At 38.9% G+C, this 24,020-nt stretch overlaps 1 protein-coding gene across 3 annotated transcripts in view; it reads right to left on the bottom strand.

The window, feature by feature from the left end:
• Positions 1 to 930: 930 nt before the first annotated feature.
• Positions 931 to 24,020, bottom strand: part of LOC124595989 (ATP-dependent DNA helicase PIF1) — a 104,352-nt gene continuing 81,262 nt past the window's right edge. For all 3 annotated transcript variants that reach the window (XM_047134934.1, XM_047134932.1, XM_047134933.1), the window contains 2 exons: positions 12,536 to 12,681; positions 931 to 1,253 (listed from right to left, as the gene is read on the bottom strand). In XM_047134934.1, the coding sequence (XP_046990890.1) occupies positions 1,023 to 1,253; positions 12,536 to 12,681 (377 nt within the window). In that variant the 3' untranslated portion in view covers positions 931 to 1,022. The remainder of the gene's footprint in view (positions 1,254 to 12,535; positions 12,682 to 24,020) is intronic.

Below are 24,020 nucleotides of genomic sequence, written 5' to 3'. Positions count from 1 at the left end.
TGAGAGGTGCTTTTGGGGCCCTGAAGATAGCATACTGAACTGCAGAAACCAGTTTCATCAACATTCACAAATTGACACAAAAAGCCCAGCAGACTGTGATAAAAGAGTCAGACATTGTGTTAAAATGTAATGCCAGATGCACTTTGGGTCCACAGTGAGAAATTGCAGCACCGACCTCACACGCAGTTTCTTCATAGCAAATTCTCCATGCAGGACATTATGCACTGGTTCATTTGAGATGCCTGAAACCTTAGAAATCTTGCGATTTTCTATTCAGTAGTCTTGCATTACCTTTTTCATGGATTTTGTCAATGTTTCCTTAGTGGTGACCTGAACTGGGTGGCTCGAGTGTGCTTAGTCTTGAATGCTTGTCCAATTGCATTTGAATTCATTAATCCAGAAGCAAACAGTCTTCAAGAATTGTGCAGAGTCCACATGAATTTCAAGCCATTCTGTTTTGATTTGTGCAGCAGTCCAACTCTTCAGATGAAAATATTCGCTAACAGCATGAGACACTGGTTTTTTCCATTTTCAATCGCAGTTGGCACTGAAACCTATTCAGACAGCTGACAACTATGAACTGTGCTGTACGTTGTTGAAATTCATTATATGATCCTTTGAATAATCAAGTTCCTAACCATGAAGGCACAACAAAAATATTGTGTTCTTCCAGGCAAATTCATGTGACTTATCAATCTACTCTCTTATCGTTATCTGTGAATACAATCATGTGCAACTTATTCTATAGTCTCATTTAGCCTTTAAAGTTTTCCACGCAGTGCTTTGTTCATAATTACACTTAGCATGGCACAACTATTTTTCTATAACCCCCCTCCCCCCCTCCTTTTCCTCAGTTCAACTGGAACACAAAGAGTCACAATCCGTGATGCTGACATTACAAATTAAGGTCATTCCAAAAAAAGAGCAGTATTACAATCGTAAAAAAAATCTGAAAATTTTATTTAGAATTGCACTAAAGTACAGTGTCAAAATGAAACAAAATTAATGAAACTAATTTACTTTTAGTAATGTTTTCTGTCTTTTTTGCCTAAAGGAACAATTTCCATGGCATGTAGAGTTCGCCGAAATTTCCTATAAAAGGCCAAAACTTCTGGATTTGCCCAGACCTGTTTAGGATCAAAGTCAAGAACCCTCAATGTATCAAAATTCTTTGCTCTGGACAGAGCAACATATGCCTGACCTGCCTCAAACACACGTGATAGAGACATTTCCACACAGTCCAGTGATAATCCCTGAAACACAAAAATAAAGAATTATTAGCTAGCAAAGAAAGTGTGAGACACATCACCACCACCTATCACAACAATGTCCTATTTCTGATATGTTAAGAAGAAACAGCTAGCTAATATCCGAAAATATAACATCATGACAACCAACAAATATGACAACATTTAACATAAATTAATAACTTATAACAAAAAATATAAGTAACATAGTACCACATGTGCCTGTGTGAGAAAACATCCAAATCCCTGGCATTCCGAAGGACAAGCACCTATTACCATTTGTGTAAGAAAAACATTCATGGATTATATGAAAGAATAAAGATGAATGACATACACAGCAATTCTCTCATGGTTGTATTTGTAGATGTTAATCTGACTTTTAGTGCTGCATTTTCTTTTGTTTCAGGAAATTAAATAATTACAAAACCTCATCTCACTGTGCAGTATGAACTATGTTTTTATGTTCAATGACTGTTTTAAAAAAATATTTGTTAGAACTACAAGTAACACTACACAACTGATTCAATGCATAAAGGACAAACATCCCCATTCTCACTTCGTTTAATGTAGAAGATGTGAGAGTAGCAGGAACAACAAAAATTACATAAGAAAATCTTAAAACAGATGATACAGTTTCATATGAATCCCTTGAAGTAACTTCACAGCTCAATAAGGGAATTTTATTTACAAAAGTAATGATGAAATCCTCAGTGTCGGAAACCATGTTATATGTATTTGTCAATCATGTAGAATATGTACTAATTTGGTACAATGTTGTCGAAAAAGAAAACATCCTATGGATTAACGATACAGGGCGAACATTAATAAAAACAATAAACTACAATGATGGATTCCTGACTTGACCTCTTAGGAACAAATAATCCTGAGTTAATAATGAGCATCAAAATGGATACAGGATTAGTGAACACAGGGTTGTCGTAGCGAGACTGAATATTGTAAACCCAAATCGTCCAACAATGAAAGAGAAATATACCTATTCAAAAAAGCAGACAACATTCACTTGATGCTTTCCTAAGAGACAATATCCACATCTTGCAAATTAACAATTTAAGTTTAGACCAGTGTGGCTTGAATTAAAAGAAATCGTACTGGGAGCAATTGAGAGATTTATACCAAATAAATTAACAAATGACGGTACAGATCCCCCACGGTACACAAAACAGGTCAAAACACTGTTGCAGAAACAACTAAAAAAAAAAGCATGCAAAATTTAAATAAACGCAAAATCTCCAAGACTGGTGATCTTTTACAGAAGCCTGAAATTTGCACGGACTTCAATGTCAGATGGTTTTCACAGTTTCCACAATGAAACTGTCTTGAAACTTGGCAGAAGATACAAAGAGATTCTGGTTGTATGTGAAGTGTGGTAGTGGCAAGACACAATCAATACCTTCTCTGTGTGATAGCAATGGAGATACTATTGGAGACAGTGCTACCAAAGCAGAGTTACTAAACACAGCCTTCCAAAATTCCTTCACCAAAGAAGATGAAGTAAAAATACCACAATTCAAATCAAGAACAGCTGCCAACGTGAGTAACATAGATGTAGAAAACCTCGGAATAGTGAAGCAATGTAAATCACTTAATAAAAGCAAGTCATATGGTCCACTCTGTGTACCAATTAGGTTCCTTTCAGAGTATGCTGATGCAATAGCTCCAAACTTAATAACCGTATACAACCGTTCACTCAACGAGAATCGGTACCCAATGACTGGAAAGTTGCAGAGGTCACACAAATATTCATGAAAGGTAGTACGAGTAATCCACTAAATTATATGCTCATATCATTTACATCGATATGCAGCAGGATTTAGGATCATATATTGTGTCAGAAAATTAGGAATTACATAAAAAGCACTTTCTATAGACACACAGTCAAAATGGATTTAGAAAAAATCTTTCTTGTAAAGCACAACTAGCTCTTCACTCGCACGAAGTGTTTAGTGCTAGTGACAAGGGATTTCATATTGATTCCTTATTTCTGGATTCCTGGAAGGCCTTCGACACTGTATCACACAAGTGGCTTGTAGAGAAACTGCATGCTTATGGAATATCGTCTCAGTTATGCAACTGGATTCGTGATTTCCTGTCACAGAGGTTACAGTTCATAGTTACGGATGGAAAGTCATCGAGTAAAACAGAAGTGATTTCTGGCATTCCCCAAGATAGTGTTATAGCCCTTTGCTGTTCCGTATCTACACAAACGATTTGGGAGACAATCTGGGCAGCCAGCTTAGGTTGCTTGCAAATGATGCTGTCATGTATCGACTAGTAAAGTCATCACAAGATAAAAACAAATTGCAAAATGATTTAGAAAAGGTATCTGTATGGTGCAAAAATTGGCAATTGACCCTAAAGATTGAAAAGTGTGAGGTCATCCACATGAGTGCTAAAAGGAATCTGTTAAACTTCAGTTACACGATAAATCAGTCAAATCTAAAGGCCATAAATTCAACTAAATACCTGGGAATTACAATTATGAACAACTTAATTTGGAAAGAACACACAGAAAACGTTGTGGGGAAGGCTAACGAAACACTGCATTTTATTGGTAGGTCACTTAGAAAATTTAATGAATCTACTACGGAGACTGCCTACACTACACTTGTCCGTCCTCTTTTAGAATACCGATGCACGGTGTGGGATCCCTACCAGGTAGGATTAATGGAATACATCGAAAAGGTTCAAAGAAAGGCAGCACGGTTTGTATTATCATGAAGTAGGGGGAGTGAGTGTCACTGAAATGATACAGGATTTGGGTTGGACATCATTAAAACAAAGGCATTTTTCGTTGCAGAGGAATGTTCTCACAAAATTCCAATCACTAACTTTCTCCTCCAACTGCGAAATATTTTGTTGACACCGACCTACATAAGGAGAAACGATCACCATGATAAAATAAGGGAAATCAGAGCTCACACAGAAATATGTAAGTGTTTATTCTTTCCGTGTGCTATACGAGATTGGAATAATAGAGAATTGTGAAGGTTGTTCGATAGACCACCTGCCACACACTTAAATGTGATTTGCAGAGGATCTATGTAAATGTAGTGACTGGAATGGAGGCAAAAGGTTCTATGGACATGTATCCAGAAATACATCATTGCCACAGTAGATGGTGTTGACAAATGAAAGTTCCTCTGATCACATGCCGTGTGTTCCCTGTGTGTTGTAGGATGTGTTCGACACAGCACACTATAAGCAGCAGAATGATCTTGTATTCATGTCAGAAACTACCATAAATGGTGCTTGTGTATGGCCAAGCAGATGGAAATGGTTGAGGCAGCACGGCTATACCAAAACAAGTACCCTCACAGCCACCAACCACACCACACAACAATTCAAGCCCTTTTTGGATGTTTGTGTGATCATGGGTCCTTTCAGGCAAAAATCCAGGGAGGTGGTGGACTGTACATACACCAAATTTGGAGGATGAGGTGCTCCAAGATATTGAGATGAACCCTAGTAGAGGCTCCAGACAAGTGGCTTGTCAATATGGTGTAAGCCAAAGTGTGATCATGTATATCCTTCATGACAGCCACCTCTATCACCTGCAATCCCTTGCGTGCCGCTTTGAGCAGCTGTTGTGGCACGGATGCAATGAAGCTCTGTACTGTGTTCTGGGATGACTTCTTGTCATTGCGTGCTCACTGTCCATTACCAGACACATATTCGTATGATCTTTTCATCATATCCTGTCAGGAATCTGTCCCTGCATGCTTTTATTGGTGTTCATCCTGTACGTGTGGGCATTACGTAATTCCCAAAAGGTGTACCAGGTATCAAAATAGACTAGCTACTTTTAGATATAATAAATACAATACATGAAAAGATGAAACTTACAATTAGGAAATAACATGATAGCCAGTTAAATTTTATTGATGAGAAAGCTACAGAACATTAAACAGCTACCTAACATACATCAGCCACCGACAGAAGATACAATAATGTATCAGGCATCAAATCACTCGTATTCTCAGAAACAAGCAGCACATTTTTCACACACTAAACATAGTTCTCTTAAACACAGACAATTACTAAAATGAACTGAATACCGACATGTAAATACCCACACATATTAATGCAAACAAAGCTTTAGTTATTAAAAAAAAAAAAGAGGAAGGTACACAAAATTATTGATAAGGACATAATCCATGATAAAAATATACACAAGACCGGAGGAGTAGTACCATATTTTTAGGCGATAAAGCATTAAAAACAGATGTATTGTAACACATTGTCCCCTTTTCTAAACAGTCAGATGAAAGGTGTTCATGTAAAACTACCATTTTGGTAGTTAGCATGTAGAGAATTTCCCCTGCATGCACTCTTGATTTTCACAGAGACAATGGGGAAAAGTGTGACCAGAGGACACTGGCAAGGTGTGATGCTGTCGAGAGTCTCCATCTGCTGTGGGGGTCGCATTTAAACTTTGGCGTTGCAGCTTGGCAGTGTTTTGGAAGGCACAGAGCAAGCACCTCTGCTGTCAATGTAAATGGCAGAAAAAAACGGCTTACAGAAGCTGAGGAGAAATGTTGTACTGTTATGTTATGTTCTGGGATTCACTTCAGATGGTATTCTGACTAATACGAGATTTATCACCCAACTTATAAATGTTGAATATAAGACCAACAAAATACAGAAGAGTTCTCTAAAAAGACAGTTATGTCATTTTGTAGCGAGTTAGCATAGATGTGAGCTCTCTTGCAGTTCCCGACCTCCTGTAGACAGTGAAAAAGTCTCACAGTAAATGCAGTGACAGTGCATAGCAGGTCGACAGCATCAAGGTAACAAAAGATGGTGACTGTAAATCTTAAATAAGGTAAAAGTGATCATGAAAAATAAAGGGTCACATTGTTAGCGAAGTAGTTGGTTCAGTTACAACTGATAACCAAAGTGATGAACACTTCATTTTGGCATCGAAGGTGAAGAATCCAAGAGGCGCTGAAATAAGGGAGCTCTTGTGATAATTTTGAAGAAACAGCTGAAGAATATACACCATTGCCTACAGCAACCCAATGTGATAATGGTATTTAATAGGAAGTAATTCTGTGCTTTGATAAAAATCAAGTAACCCTGAGTTATCGCAAAAGAAGAGAAATAAGATTAATTGAGCACAACAACCTGATCAACAACAACAAATATTTGTGAGCCGAAATGAACGTCGACACATTAATCACAAGACATTATGTCGATGAAACGGAAAATTTCAACATGCTGATGCCAAGGCTATTAGTGCAGCAGTGATCTACCTCTACATCTACATCCATACTCCGCAAGCCACCTGATGGTGTGTGGCGGAGGGTACTTTGAGTACCTCTATCGGTTCTCCCGTCTAATCCAGTCTCGTATTGTTCGTGGAAAGAAAGCCGAGGGCTAATAGACATCCTTGGGTAACAGAAGAAATATTGAATTTAATTGATGAAAGGAGAAAATATAAAAATGCAGTAAATGAAGCAGGCAAAAAGGAATACAAACGTCTCAAAAATGAGATCGACAGGAAGTGCAAAATGGCTAAGCAGGGATGGCTAGAGGACAAATGTAAGGATGTAGAGGCTTGTCTCACTAGGGGTAAGATAGATACTGCCTACAGGAAAATTAAAGAGACCTTTGGAGAGAAGAGAACCACTTGTATGAATATCAAGAGCTCAGATGGCAACCCAGTTCTAAGCAAATAAGGGAAGGCAGAAAGGTGGAAGGAGTATATAGAGGGTTTATACAAGGGTGATGTGCTTGAGGACAATATTATGGAAATGGAAGAGGATGTAGATGAAGACGAAATGGGAGATAAGATACTGCGTGAAGAGTTTGACAGAGCACTGAAAGACCTGAGTCAAAACAAGGCCCCGGGTGTAGACAACATTCCATTAGATCTACTGATGGCCTTGGGAGAGCCAGTCATGACAAAACTCTACCATCTGGTGAGCAAGATGTATGAACAGGCGAAATACCCTCAGACTTCAAGAAGAATATAATAATTCCAATCCCAAAGAAAGCAGGTGTTGACAAATGTGAAAATTACCAAACTATCAGTTTAATAAGTCACAGCTGCAAAATACTAACGCGAATTCTTTACAGACGAATGGAAAAACTGGTAGAAGCGGACCTCGGGGAAGATTTGGATTCCGTAGAAAGGTTGGAACACGTGAGGCAATACTAACCTTACGACTTATCTTAGACTCTAGATTAAGAAAAGGCAAACCTACATTTCTAGCATTTGTAGACTTAGAGAAAGCTTTTGACAATGTTAACTGGATACTCTCTTTCAAATTCTGAAGGTGGCAGGTATAAAATACAGGGAACGAAAGGCTATTTACAATTTGTACAGAAATCAGATGGCAGTTATAAGAGTCGAGGGGCATGAAAGGGAAGCAGTGGTTGGGAAAGGAGTGAGACAGGGTTGTAGCCTCTCCCCGATGTTATTCAATCTGTATATTGAGCAAGCAGTAAAGGAAACAAAAGAAAAATTTGGAGTAGGTATTAAAATCCATGGAGAAGAAATAAAAACTTTGAGGTTCGCCGATGACATTGTAATTCTGTCAGAGACAGCAAAGGACTTGGAAGAGCAGTTGAATGGAATGGACAGTGTCTTGAAAGGAGGATATAAGATGAACATCAACAAAAGCAAAACGAGGATAATGGAATGTAGTCAAATTAAGTCGGGTGATGCTGAGGGAATTAAGATTAGGAAATGAGACACTTAGAGTAGTAAAGGAGTTTTGCTATTTAGGGAGTAAAATAACTGATGATGGTCGAAGTAGAGAGGATATAAAATGTAGACTGGCAACGGCAAGGAAATCGTTTCTGAAGAAGAGAAATTTGTTAACATCGAGTATAGATTTAAATGTCAGGAAGTCGTTTCTGGAAGTATTTGTATGGAGTGTAGCCATGTATGGAAGTGAAACATGGACAATAACTAGTTTGGACAAGAAGAGAATAGAAGCTTTCGAAATGTGGTGATACAGAAGAATGCTGAAGATAAGGTGGGTAGATCACGTAACTAATGAGGAGGTATTGAATAGGATTGGGGAGAAGAGAAGTTTGTGGCACAACTTGACTAGAAGAAGGGATCGGTTGGTAGGACATGTTTTGAGGCATCAAGGGATCACAAATTTAGCATTGGAGGGCAGCGCGGAGGGTAAAAATCATAGAGGGAGACCAAGAGATGAATACACTAAGCAGATTCAGAAGGATGTAGGTTGCAGTAGGTACTGGGAGATGAAGAAGTTTGCACAGGATGGAGTAGCATGGAGAGCTGCATCAAACCAGTCTCAGGACTGAAGACCACAACAACAACAACAACAACAACAACAACAACAACATCGGTTCTCCCGTCTAATCCAGTCTCGTATTGTTCGTGGAAAGAAAGATTGTCGGTATGCCTCTGTGTGGGCTCTAATCTCTCCGATTTTATGCTCATGGTCTCTTCGTTGGATATACGTAGGAGGGAGCAATATACTGCTTGACTCCTCGGTGAAGGTATGTTCTCGAAACTTCAACAAAAGGCTGTGCCGAGCTACTGAGCGTCTCTCTTGCAGAGTCTTCCACTGGAGTTCATCTATCATCTCCGTAACGCTTTCGTGATTACTAAATGATCCTGTAACGAAGTGCGCTGCTCTCCGTTGGATCTTCTCTATCTCTTCTATCAACCCCATCTGGTACGGATCCACACTGGTGAGCAGTATTCAAGCAGTGGGCGAACAAGTGTACTGTCATCTACTTCCTTTGTTTTTGGATTGCATTTCCTTAGGATTCTTACAATGAATCTCAGTCTGGCATCTGCTTTACCAACGATCAACTTTATATGATCATTCCATTTTAAATCACTCCTAATTCCTACTCCCAGATAATTTATGGAATTAACTGCTTCCAGTTGCTGACCTGCTATATTGTAGCTAAATGATAAGGGATCTTTCTTTCTATGTATTCGCAGCACATTACACTTGTCTACATTGAGATTCAATTGCCATTCCCTGCACCATGCGTCACATCACTGCAGATCCTCCTCACTCCTAGTGAGTGACTCTTTAGAAGCTCACCAGTGTACCTTCACTTAACAGCGTGGCAGCTGGTCAGCTAACTATGGCAATGGCTACACACCGGCTGATAACGACACTGCTTCACCCACGCACAATGCAGCAAACAGCAAGAAGTGCGTGTGATAAGGTGAGCTGCAAATAGCTGCAAGTTAAATCTTTTTTGGTGCAATTCTGGTTGTGAAGTAGTGTTGATATATGTTGTTCTGATTTTTTGTGCTTGTATCTGAACAGAATCAGAGGATTTCAGTGTTCTTGGGTAGATAATAGTGTTGTTATTACTGTGTGCATATCACTACTCACAAAATGGATAGCATTGTCAGGAATTTTAAAAACCTAGAATAGTTATCAAATGGTGGTAAAGCTCAAGCGGAGCAGCTAAACAAATTACACAAGCTGTCAAACAGTATTACAATGCAGACCTCAAAAGAAGTATGTGCAAAAGTAGACTCTTTAGATAGGAACATTTTCAATATAGTTTGACCTTAGACAAATTACCTAAGGAGGGACAATGTGAAATAGAAAATCAATGTGATATGGTCAGGAACAAGGTTACGCAACAGTTTAAAGAAGTGAGTGATAAACACGAATTCAGAGATATACATCGTCAAATATCATAAATACAAAGTAGAGTGGAAACCTTGGAACAATGTAAAGATTTTGGCTCAGTAATTAGTGCCCCAAATGCCGTGATCAGTATAGAGGAGCTTCTACAAGAGTTAGCTGAACATAAGATACAAGAGAAGAATGGTATTAACTAGTGCTCTAACTAATTCTTTGAGTGATATTGTACAACATCAGAAGGACATTCAGCAGTTGTGGGAAGCATTAGAAAATATCCAGAAAGAACTTAGAAAATAGCTATCATTGGGTTATCAAATGTTGTCATAGAGGAGCTCCAACTTTGAAGTAGTATGGGTTTATCAAAACATCCTCCAAAGTTTAAATCTGACGGGGAAGTGCACCGTACTTATTATCTGCACGTATTTTCTAGATCGTTACTGGAGATGTGGGAAGATCACAAGAAAATCAACTTTGCCCTTAGCTATTTTCTAGGGGATGTGGCAAAATTTTGGAAACTCACTCCAAGGATTTTAAATCCTGGGATGATTAAGAAATACATTGATGGCACTTGACAGGACCTAAATATTTTGAAACAAATGGAAGAAGCATGCCTTTCAAAGATATACTACAGTTTGTAAAAAATAGAACACTCAGAAGCAATGGTCTGCCATACACTACAATAACAGGATGTGTAGAAGAATGGAACCATAACAAGTGATTTAAATGGCAGAGGGGCGGCATGCACATAGGCCCAACAACACACTCTTCTGTGTGACCGGACAAGCAGTGTTACACAATGCTCAGTCGTTGCGGAGCAGTCATAAGAACCGGAAATGTGTAACCATGTGCCACTACACCTTTCCGACATCACAGGGTTGAGTAACAGCATGCGAGTGTGTTCAAACAGGGCAGAATGACATTTCTCCAGGAGGTAGATATGGAACCAGTGGAGATAAGAAGGCTGTACACATATCTGATAGGGTACAGATAATACGATCTAAACACGGTGCGTGATGGCTGCCATCGTCTGCTGATCCGTAACAGACAGAACAACCTCATCCATAGTGTTGGTGCAATATTGGAGCACTGGAATGGGTGTGGACATGTCAGCTTTGATGATTTGACGCAGTCTTCTGCAGGCTAGATTGTTGACGTTCACACCATTGCACTGGCTTCCATTGACCAGAATCCACCAACAAGGCCTGCAATGGGCACATGAACATCGACTCTGGCAAATTGAGTGCCAAAACACAGTGTTTTTCGGATGAATCAGTCATCAACTTGTCCTACAGTGATGGCTGCATACACGTTTAACTTTCCCATGGTGAACGCAATCGGGCAGACTGTATTGTTGAGCAGTGTAGTGAACAAACCCCAAGTGTAATGGTTTGGCATGCCATTGCCTGTAACAAGTGATCTTGCCTCTAACATCTTAAAAGCAATCTGAACAGCTACTGCTACGTTAGGGAGATATTACCGCCCGTGCCTCTTGCATGCCATTCCACATGCCATGTCTCGGCAGGACAATACCAGGTCCCATGTGGTGAGGAATGTGTCAGACTTCGTCGAAGAACTACAGGTACCACTGCTTTCCTGGCCTGCCCATTTGTCTGACATGTCCAAGATCTGCTCAATCAGCAACTTGATTGTTCAGGTCTTCCTGCAGCCATAGTTGATGCTTTGTGGACGAACCTATAATCTACGTGACAGGGTATTTCCCAGCAGCATATTCAGGTGCTTTTTGGATTCCATGCCATGAAGTCTAGCAGCTCGATTACAGTATTTGGTGGTTCTACTGTATTTCCAGTCACAGTGCATGTACTGGTCTGCCACACTTATAGTTTTTCTAGTGTCATGTAATCAGCAGAATAAATTTCATTGTGGTCATATCTCTCTGGACATTCCACTTTTTCCTTACAGTAGTATATTAGCACACAGCTTACTCCATTACCCAAAAAGGGAAATTTGGTATACAGGATGGACAATCATTACTAATTTGTTGACATGCATTGAAGGATTACACACATTAAACAAAGAATACCTTGGAACATTAGTTACTGTGTTCACACCAGTTGTATTTGATGCTGCAGAAACAAGGACGTTGTCATGTCATTTACATTACACAGAAACAGACTATTTTTCTTTTGTATGGGGAGCGATGACGAGGCATACAATTTTTCTCTTAGTACCAGTGACCCCAAAATAATACAAATATGCAATAAACATAATACGTAAAAATTATTGATGTGCTCAGCGTTGCTTTTATGCAACACTGAAAATGTAGCGCAGTGTCCTGCGATACAAATAGTGTTGCATAAATTTAAATGAAAGATGTATGACTGCTGGTGATTTAAGGAACTATTTACAGGTTTTGAACCTGAATGATAAGATATTCTGACTTATAGTTACTCAATATATGGCTTGATAACTTTATAAAAAATGTTAACATTCAACACAATAGTTAATACTTGGATATTCCACAGATCATAATTGTTGAGTCACATGATTATGTGAAATGGGTCAGATCTAGCAATTTTTATTATTGTCACATTGTTTTTAAAAATTGTATTATTCTTTATTTCCATCTCCCACCTTTTCTTTCTTTATTCTAGTACAACAAGATGTCTGCCCTGAAAACTGATTATCATTAAGATACTAAACAGTTACCTGTGATTTATGAATTGAGAAAGCCCATGCAAGTCTAAGTGGTAACTGCTTTCTTGTAAGTATTGTACCTCCAGCAGCTTTCACAACCCAGCGATCTGGACGAACAACATACTCTTTTCTGGAACAGAACCGAATAGCTGGCATCCCTGTTTCAACATAAAATGAAAACCCATTTCAATGAAGGGAACATTTAAGACTTCTTAAATTTAATAATTCTGACCAACAACCAGAAAATCACTTTGTTTGTGTTCCAGGATAATAAACATAACATTCACAGGCAATGGGACAATGACTTATCATTCTTTTCTCTTCTGAGTAAAGACTTAAAAAAAGAGCTATAAACAAAATCAAAATTGCAGGAATGACACACACAGTAGAAATTAAGAACTTTAGGATGGCAGTGTTACGCTTGATTCCTCTGCTCACAGTTATCTGGATCTCTTCCTAGTTTCAGCAGGATGACTAAACTTATTTCTTCTACATTGCTTTTAAAATATTTCTACAAAATATTTCAAAGAACTACAGAGAATGAACTGATGCCTTCTGTACACTCCCATCTCATCCTCTACTACCTAGTTTCTAAATTAATAAACTATGTACAGAGTCGAAACTATTTGAAATTGTGTGTCACCAAAAATTACCAACCTTTGAGAACTACAAAAAGTCTACAGGTGTGATGGGAGAAGGTCAGGGGGTGGGTGTTGGTGGAGACTCTTTGCTGAATTACAGGTCAAGTACTAAATCCTTTGTACATGCTGAACTAAATCTTTTAACCTTCAAAAAGCATTTCAAGGATGTTGAGAAGAGACCAACATCAGCCTCAGAAGCATTCTTCATGGCTCCACTTACCAGAGACTGGTTGTGTGTGCGAGTTGCGTTTGTGTGTGTGTCATTTATTTCCAATAAATGCCATATTGGCCAAAAGCTCATTTTCCACCAGTCTTTTTGTTATGCCTTTCTGCGACTCAGAATTTTTGCTATATGGGGAGTAGCAAGTATTCCTTTCATACTATTGCTTCATTTTTGCTAACCAAATTGAGACAATTTCTGGTCCTTTCCACTACTGAAACAGAGAAGCTTGAACTAAAATTTAATGTCATGTTTTGGATCATGGCACCTGCAGTTCCAAAACAATCTTTCAAATGCCTGCCATTTAATGATACAGAAGTGGATGGCAAATATTACATTACTGTGGTGTGATACTTTGTTCATAAACCCAGCTCCAGCGGAGGACACAAAAGCATCAACTGTATCGAAGACACCTTGTGAACAAATCTCTAAAATGTTACAAGTGAAGCAGACAAATGGGTTTGCAAACACCTATGAAGCCTACAATTATGCGCCTCAGTTATATTCTGTTAAAGACTATCTTGTTTACTGAGTTCCACTGATACTATCTGGACACCTACTTCACTCCATACGTGGGGCAGAGGGCACTTTGTGTACTGATGTCTCACCTTACCTTCCTGCTACAGTTGAGAATGATATGTGGAGAGGATGACAGTTGATAAGCCTACATGTGAGCTCAGATACCACCGCTTTTACCTTCATGGTCTTTTCATGCAACATATGTAGGAGAAAGTAATACAATATTTCCATTTTTCTAGGAACATTTGATTGTGGAATTCTAACTGTGAAGCACATAAGGACATGCAAAGCCTTTCTTGAAGCATCTGATATGGAAGATGAGTAGCTGTGTGATGCCACTGCACTTAAACAAACCTGTTACAAAATGCATTGTCATCCTTCGAATTTTCCCTATTTCCGCTGTCAATCCTAAATGGTATGGGTCCACAACTGACAAGCAATATTTATGTATCAGATTAATTTCATTCACAGCCTATAGTAATTTTTGCTGATTATGTTAAACAAAAGGCGATTAATTACGTATTGGTTTTTATGAAGATAGTTAAGAATATTTGCACAAAAAGTGCTCGTTAATTAAAAGTTGCCTTCATATTAATTGTTGGAGTTGGATGGTTTGGTTTGGGGTATAAAGGGACCAAACTACAGGGTCATCAGTCCATTTTCCCTCATGCAAACAAGGCTCAAGTTAAAACAATTCCCTAAAGGAGCCAGAGAAACAAAAAGGGTGGAAAACTAACAGGGAACCACACTGAAAGAAGAAACAAAAGAAGCTAACCAAAAGGGGAAAACATACACTAAAAGGAAAAATAGTGGAAGGTATTAAAATAATCTAGCAGCTGACCGAGGTTGGCTGATCACAAGAATAAAAAAGGACGAACCAGCCACTCTGCAACGCACTAAAATCTCCAGCCTAAAAGAGAAGGTGAGATGAACACACATAGGGGCAAGAACACCACCAACACAAATGTAAAGAAAGAGTGAGGAAGAAGAATGGAGGGAGGATGAGGTCTGGGAGAGAAAGCCAGACCCTTAGATAGTGATAAAAACCATCCTTATGAACAACATCAGCCATTGAGACATTGTCGCCCAACACTAGAGGCAAGGTGCTCGGAAGATTAAAAGTCCGCCGCAGAGCAGCTAAAATTGGGCAGTCCAACAAGATGTGGACGACAGTCACAAGGGAGCCACATCAACACCAATGTGGATCCTCACAATGGAGGAGCTGACCATGTGTTAGCCAAGTATGGTCAATTTGGAGCTGGCAAAAGACAACAGAGTCCCTGGGAGTGGCTTGCAAGGATGACCGTCACATATGCGTTGGCTCCTTGATAACACAGTTTATTTGGTGTACTAAGGGTGCGCCATTTAGTATCCCAGATCACAAAAACTTTGCGGCAGAAGATCGATTGAAGTTTTCTCCAGCAGGCCGAACTGCAGAGTTGGTTTACTGGTAGCCTGTTTGGCCACGCAGTCAGAAAGTTCATTGCCTGGGATCCTGACAAGTCCTGGAGTACAAATGAAGGTCACTGAACATCCACCGTTGCCGAGGGCATAAAGAGACTCCTGGATAGTCAGTAATGAAGGATGGCTAGGGAGGACTAAACCAACAAGATCGTCGACCATTGATCCATCAGTGTAGACTACTGTCGTTAAAGTTCTGCATGATGGACAAGTTATGTAAATAATTATATATTTTAGTCGTTTTTCTGCTTATATTCACTTGACACCATATTTTGGAGAATTTTCATTGGATTTATTTTCTGCTTGTTTTTTAAAGTTATGTTTTCATGTATTGATAATCATTGTGTGTACACAGGGGTGAATCACCTAAAACTTGCACCACAAATATTTTGAGAACATGATAAGTGCTTGACATGCAGTTTTCACATAAAAGATTGGTAGTCAGGAGCTCATATTTTTGGCCAATAGACAGACTGTAATGATACTTAGGAAAGAGTGTTTTTTCTGCAACATGCAGTTTTTTTAAATGGAACAATGCCTGTTGACATAAACTTAAAGAAGGATAAATTAGAATATCAATGGTGTTTGTTGCAGGATTCTAGTGCAAGTCATTTACAGGATATCAAATTTTTAAAAGTTTCCACACCAACATTTGTTTGTGCCACTCAACCTACATAGTTGCTTGGTACGCAATGTTATTATGTTTGCTTACAGTGTGCTTGTGTGGTCATTGAGTGCACTGCCACTTGCTAGTCAGTCAGTGTGTGACAGTTCAAGCAGTAGGTCTTGAGTGGACAAAGGGATTAACCAATGCAGAACAAGCTAACATGCTCATGGTGTATGGAGTGTGTAGGAAGAATGCAGTTCTTTCTTGTATGGTGTATGTGGCAAGATATTCCAATAGATGTCAATCACATCAGCAATTTTTTATCAACCTATTGAACCAGTAAGTGAAAGTGGTAGTCTACCACCTAGACAACGTAACAACTACACATTCTTCATCAACATAGGTTTCATCCCAATTACATCTCTCTCCATCACGAGCTGCGTGGAAACAATTATAAGAATCTTGTTAACTTCTGTGAATGGACATTAAGACATGGTACTCCAGTTTGTTTAGTGAAGAAGCCATCTTCACCAATCAAGGCCAAGTAAACTGCCGAAACATGCACTATTGATCTGTTGACAATTCCCATTGTTATCATCAGGTGGAATGTCAGCTTCCATGGATTGTAAACATGTGTTGTGGGATAGTGAACCATCAGCTCATTTTCCTGTTTTTCAATAACTGAACACGCACAAGTATTTCAGTCTCTTAACAGATTATCTTTCATGGATGCTATAAGATATTCCTCTGCATATCAGGAGAAACCTGTGGCACCAACATGATGGCTGTCCACTCCATAGTGCACGAAGTACTACAGTATGTTTTCATGAATTTTTTCCAAATTGTTGGATTGGATGCAGAGGACCTGTACCTTGGCTGGCCCATTCCTGGGATTTGATGCCTGCAGACTTTTTTTCTGTGCTGAAAGCTGAGATATGCTGTCTACAGGCACATGCTAACCACATCTGATCACATGCAATGACATACTACTGCAACCTGCTCAGATATCTCCACTGAAATTCTAGCATGTGTGAAGCAATCATTTCTAAACACAAACTGTGATGGTCAGTTGTCTCTTTAGTGGTCAGAATCCACATAACTTGCATATGCATTTATGTTATTCTTTATGGTGTGCTATCACATGTATTGTACATGTGTTGGTGTGGGAACTTTTCAAAATACAGTAACTCGTACAAGACTCTTACTAGAATCCTGCAACAAACACCACAGACATCCTCATTTACCCTACTCTTAGTTCGTTAATGTCAATAGGCATTGTGACATTTAAAAAGTGTATGTTTGCACAACAATACAATTTCTAAGTGTTACTGCAATCTGTTTATTGGCTAACAGTACAAGCCCTTTACTACCAATCCATTCAGTGATAACCGCACACAAATAGCACTTTCCATTTCCACAAAATTTGCAGTGCAAGTCTTAGGTGATTCTCCCTGTATAATCCAAGTGCCTGTTAATTATGCATCACTGAATATTTATTTAGCAGTAGCTTCTTTCCTATCTATTGGGGCCCTCCCTTTTGATTAATTTGCTTCTGAAAACTACGTTGCCATAAATTTACAGTCGAAATCTATTTTCTGTGGTTCGGAGATGGTTGAGGATCCTGTATCCTCTCATGTGAAAATAGTTATATTTTGTGACTTTTTTGTCAGGTTACCAAGTGCAGTAGAACCTCGACTACCCGACCTTTGACTAACTGACGCCTTGGATAATTTGACCATGTGTCTGACCATCTTTATGTGCTCTGCACTCAACAAAGTTATCCAACTATTTGCCTCACTGTGTCCATTTAAGTCAATACTCCTCATGCACGCTCAGTTCACAGACTATTGTCTGCTGGACTGTTGGCTTTACTGTACTCTTTAATCTGCTGTTTCATCTGTGTGCTTTCTGTTCGTTACTGTATTCCCTTCAATCTTAAAGCTGTAATTTAGCTTTATGCAGAATGCTATCCCTTTCTTGCTGATGTAGAGGATGACAGCAGAGGAAGGTAATGCTGCTGCTGCTGCTGTTACCAATGAAGAACTTTAGGGGGATCAGATCATTAATCTGGTTTTGCAACAGTATAATGTTACGCAAGATGAGCCATATGATGGATAAAAGGAAGAAGACCACTTTGCCGTGAAGGATGCATTCGAGATTTCACACAAATATTTGGAACGACAGCCAACTGCTACAGCTCTGGACATAGTGTGTGCAAAGAGGTGGTGTGATGCAGCCACAAAGTCTAGGTTCACAAAACTGAATACATTTCACACTTTTTTAAATAAGTTTCAGTGCTAAAACTTTCTGCCTGCCTTTCTCTTTATTAGAAATGTAATTTTTTTACTTGATCTTGGTTTATTATGCCGTTCTGAGCTGTTTAAACGATGTGTTTCATTCTCCTCTGATTATCTGACCTCTTTAGTGTTCCAAGCACCCCATGGTCCCAAAAGTGACGTTTAGTTGAAGTTCTTCTGTAATGTCACTGCAGAGCATACATCGTATTACTGCAGCTACCACCAATAAAGTGATAGTTGCTTTGTGCATGTACCTGGCATAACACTGTTGTAACAGGTAGGTGGCTAGATCATCGCTGTCATTGGGCGGCTGCATTCCCAATGTATTCAGACTATTTATCTGCACAACATTCAGATGGGCAGAAGATTTCTGTGTATAGTAATAATGTCATATTGTGGCATTAAGGATGTTACTCAAATAGAGCATAGTTAAACTGGTTTTGATATGAGTAATAATTTTGATCATAAACAGTATAATATATGAGGCATCACTAACTTACCTGTCAAGCATTTCATTATTCACTTCCTAAAATTTACCAGTCAAAGAAAAGATATTAGATCACTGAGTAGTAGAGAAGAGAGGTAGCACTGATTAATATAGCATCACCCATTGGTCTACTAACATTTTACAATTGAGGGTCAACTGCCAAACCCTGCAGCAAGTGTCAATCCTCTGTAGATCTTTGCTTAGAATTTTTCTAGTGTTATGACTTCTCTCTAATCATCATCATCATCATCATCATCATCCACAAATATGAGCTTTGAGCTTCCAATGTTATCCACTAGGTCATTTAATATGTCGTGAACAGCAATGGTCCTAGGACACTCCCTATGGGTACATCTGAAGTTACTTTTATGTCAGAAGATTCCTCTCTGTTAAGCCCGACATGTGTTATGTCTGCTACAAACCCTCCAATCCAATTGCAAAGCTAGTCTGATACTCCACACTGTATTGTTATAAATATTTAAGGTAAAATGGATGCCTTTCCAGCTGAGCAATGCCTGATAAACATTTATAAATTTGTATTTCAGTGTATTCACATTCACGTTATTCGAATATATTCAAACAATTTCATTTATTTTCTGTTTTATGTGCAGTTTACAAGATCATGAAAATGCAGCATTGTACGTTTTTATTGGCACGGAGTTCTGCAGTGCTGGTCACCACAACGTTTCAGCCAATGACCAGTGGCCAGAAGATGATGGGAACCGTATTGTCAGGCGCATCATTGTACTTTATTATAATAAGGATAACAAATGAAATGCAAAAAACATTATGTTAAGAGTTGTGATGGAGCAAGGTGGAACCACCCCCATGTTCTTGAAGCACTTCTGATAATATTTTTTCCCTTTATTCAGCCACATTTTTGCGGAGAAAATGTGTGAGACAAGTATACAAAGCAGTTAATTTCATATTCAGGCTTTATTTCATCAGAATTATTTGTTGAAGATATATTTTCTCAATCAGTAACAGTAATACTGTAGTTAAATTATGTGAAAATAATATACATAAATAAATGTTTTAATTTGAGTGTCTTATGAGCACATGGATATGTCCATTTTCACTAGAAAAACGTGTTAGTTTGTCAATCATTCAAGCTAGAAAATTTCAAGTTTTTGTCAATTTTGATTGAAGGAATTATTTAAGTCTAGTGTTACCTATGATTTATCAATGAAAACAATCAGTTTTTGAAAATACGATGTCAGGAGGAGCCACCGGTTCTAAAAGCATGAAAATTTCTCTATCTTTATACATTTTTTCCTACTGCTACTTGGTGAGCAGATTTTTACCTATCCAATTACATTTTAATACCCATAATTTGTCAATTATACTGTTATCCAATCCATAATATAACAGACTTAATCCTTGGGTCATTGTAATTTCTTGTTTACTAATTTGGTTCTTTTCCCTGTTATAAAGTAAAACATCATATCAAATTTTAATTATTGTACAGACAAACTTCTATAAATAGTTGTGCTGAATGGTTCTACAGTCAGTCCAGGTTCAGCAGCCAACCTGTTAACATTTCACAGTTACATCAAACAAAATGTGTGATAATTTGGGAGTCAGTGCTTGGTAATCAAATAGCCAACCTCTATGTGTTAGGCCCTTAGTTCATCTTCATGAAGTTAACAAGTGGCCACAGTCAGTGCAGATTAAGTAATCAACTGACCATCATTTTATAGTCATTCCCAATCTAAATGTGTCATCAGTCAGATGAATGATTCCAGTTGTACGTACTATTATGTTGTGATTCACCCTGTGATTAATTTTCAATTTGTAATCATCATATAAAATCATTGTGTGAATATCTAATATGTGAAGTAATTGTGTTACCAAATGATGAGCAAATTGCTCAGTCAATATGTTGCTATTTAGGACTTGTGAAGTTTAGATAGTGGTCTGTGATATATAAATCTAATAGCAAAAGCTGATCACTGTAATGTTTCAGGTATCAATAAATCTGAAAATATTTCAAGTTAACCACTATAGTGTTGTGATCAGCATTTATCTATCAGGTCACTGAGTCAAATAATTACAGGAAGCCAGCAGCTCTTGTTCCTCCTCCTCCTCCTCCTCCTCCACCTCCACCTCCACCTCCACCTCCACCTCCACCTCCACCACCACCACCACCACCACCGGAGAGTGCAGCACTGTTAATTATTTTTACAAGCTTCAAACAGAAGCAACTTATTTTCACTTACCTGGGTGCTGGGTTGTTTAGTTTGCAAATTTTTGGCATGTTTGTGTGCTTAGTAGACACAGTTTTGTCTTTTAATAACTGTAGAGTTTCGCCATCTTTAGTATGGGTAGGGATTGTGATTGCTGTGTTTGGATGCAGGCTGAGTTGGTGACTCACTCACAGCTCCAGAAGGTGCTGGCATTGGACACACAGCTTGCAGCTTGAGGCTGTTACCAATAGGCATCACTGTGTGTGTGTGTGTGTGTGTGTTTGTGTGTGTGTGTAGGGGGATTGGCAGGGGGGGTGGGGTGCTGGATGTGAGAATCCAAGTGACATCCAGTATGTCCCACGTGTCCACTACTGTGGCCACCAAAGGTACTGCCTACACAGAGGCTAACCCCTCATCCGTGATTGAGTGGGAGGTTGTTCCAAGGAGTGGCAGCAACGAAATACTTTCCACAGGGAGGGCTTCCCCTTTTCACCTGACAAAGATGTTTCAAGTGCTACCTGTGGCTGGTGAAGATCTTGAATCAGAGGCAGCGACTTGTTCTGTTTCAGAGGAAGCCTTTCAGGCTGCAAGATACAGTCACAGAGAATAGGCTTACTGGTTGTTGGAATCTCCAACGTTAGGCATATAATGGGGCCCCCTTAGGAACATGACTGCTAAGGAGGGGAAGAATACAATTTATTTATTTATACATCAAATTCCATAGGACCATATTGAGGAGCAAATCTCCAAGGTCATTAAACATGTCAGTACATGAAATTACAACATAAAAGTAATAACAGACAAAAATAAAATGTTTATGAACTCGAAAAAGTCAATGCATAAGTTTAAGTAAACGCAATCAATAATACAACAAGAATCAGTTTAATTTTTCGAAGAACTCCTCGACAGAATAGGAGTGACTCTTCAGTTTTGATCTGAAAGTGTGTGGATTACTGCTAAGATTTTTGAATTCGAGTGGTAGCTTATTGAAAATTGATACACGCAGTATACTGCACACCTTTCTGCACAAGAGTTAAGGGAGTCTCATCCAAAGGCCAATGTCAAAATACCCAGACTCGTGAACAGGCGTCGACAAGAGGTTCGCAAACTTACACCACTTATTGCCCGAACTACACATTTCTGAGCCAAAAATATCCTTTTAGAATGGGAAGAGTTAGCCCAAAATATAATACCATACATAAGTGAATGAAAATGAGCAAAGTAGACTAATTTCATGTAGAACAATCACTCATTTCAGATACCTTTTGAATAGTAAAAATGGCAGCTTTAAGTCTTAACAAAATCCTGAAGTTGGGCTTTCCATGACAGTTTACCATCTATCTGAACACCTAGAAATTTGAACTGTTGAGTTTCACTAATCAGATGCCCATTCTGTGAAATTAAAATTTCGAGTTTTGTTGAATTGTGTGTTAGAAACAGTAAAAACTGAGTCTTACTGTGATTTAGTGTTGGTTCATTTTCTACAGGCCATGAACTTTGGTCATGAACTGCACTATTTGAAACTGAGCCAAGTTGCACACAACATCCTTTACTACCAAGCTAGTGTCATCAGCAAACAGAAATATTTTAGAGTTACCCGTAATATTAGACGGCATATAATTTACATAAATAAGGAACTGGAGTGGCCCCAACACTGTTCCCTGGGGCACCCCCCTCTTGACCATACCCCACTCATAACCCCACACCACAGCCAATCTCAACATTGTGAATAATGACCTTTTGATGTCTGTTGCTAAAGTAAGAGGTGAACCAATTGTGAGCTACTCCCCGTATTCCGTAAAGGTCCAACTTCTGGAGCAATATTTTGTGATCAACACAATCAAACCCCTTAGTTAAATAAAAAAATATGCCTAGCATTCAAAACCCCTTGTCTAACCTATCCAGTAACTCAGAGAAAATAAAATATAGTATTTTCAGTTGTTAGATGACTTCGAAAGCTGATCTGTACATTTGATAGCAAATTGTTTGATATAAAATGATCAATTATCCTTACACAAATACAGTCTTTTCAATAACTTTAGCAAACACTGATGGCATAAAAATAGGTCTACAATTGTCTGCATTATCCCTTTCTCCCTTTTTATACAGTGGCTTTACTACTGAGTGTTTTAATCGTTCAGGAAACTGACCATTCCCAAAACAAAAATTACAAATATGGCTAAGTAAGGACTCTACAGATGTAGAGGCATATATCACAAGGGGGTAAGACAGATACTGCCTACAGGAAAATTAAAGAGACCTTCGGAGAAAAGAGAAACACTTCTATGAATATCAAGAGCTCAGATGGAAAACCAGTTCTAAGCAAAGAAGGGAAGTTTCACTAAATTCAACTGCCCCTGCACAACATTCAAATATCAGTTCAGTGCAGTGCCATGATACGTCTATGGACTCAAATGGAATACTTTTTCTTATGTACATAGACACTCCCCCACTACGCAAGGAACTCCCTGAAAAACAGCCAGCTAATCTGTATCCTGGTAATGGAAGCCTCTGAATTGTCAAGTTATTTAAGTGGTGCTCCGATATACCAATAATTTCAGGGTCAGCATGTGCACTCTGTGTGTATACTTGGGGAAGTTATCCCACATGTGGAACACCCTTCTGGGTGCCGTGAAGAGCCAACTGCGGGTGGTGGCTCATGTCAGTACTAACAATTTGTGTAACTTTTGATCTAAAGAGGTTCTCTCTGGTTTCGGGTGTTTGCTTGAAGTGATAAAGACTGCCAGTCTTGCTTGCAAGATGAAGGCAGAGCTCACTATCTGCGGCATCACTGACAGGACCGATTGTGGATCTTTTATACAGAGCTGAGTGAAGGGTCTGAAACAGAGGCTCAGATGGTTCTGCAACCGTGTAGGTGTTGGGGTATCAGGATCGCTGAGTAGGTTAGGAGTCCATTACACACAAGCAGCAGCTACAACGGGTAGTGGGGGCTGTGTGGAGTGGATAGGTTTTTTTTTTTCCCTTGTGAGGTTGGGAAATAATAAAAAGGGCTTCAGTCTCAAAGGGAGCAGGTCAAGAAGGACAAAGGTATACCTAGGAATCAAAGCTATTATAGTAG

This window comes from Schistocerca americana, chromosome 2, assembly GCF_021461395.2.
Source record: "Schistocerca americana isolate TAMUIC-IGC-003095 chromosome 2, iqSchAmer2.1, whole genome shotgun sequence".
In the NCBI taxonomy this organism is placed as follows: domain Eukaryota; kingdom Metazoa; phylum Arthropoda; class Insecta; order Orthoptera; family Acrididae; genus Schistocerca; species Schistocerca americana.
The sequence above is the reverse complement of the archived record's forward strand: the minus strand, read 5'-3'. Positions and strand labels throughout refer to the sequence as shown.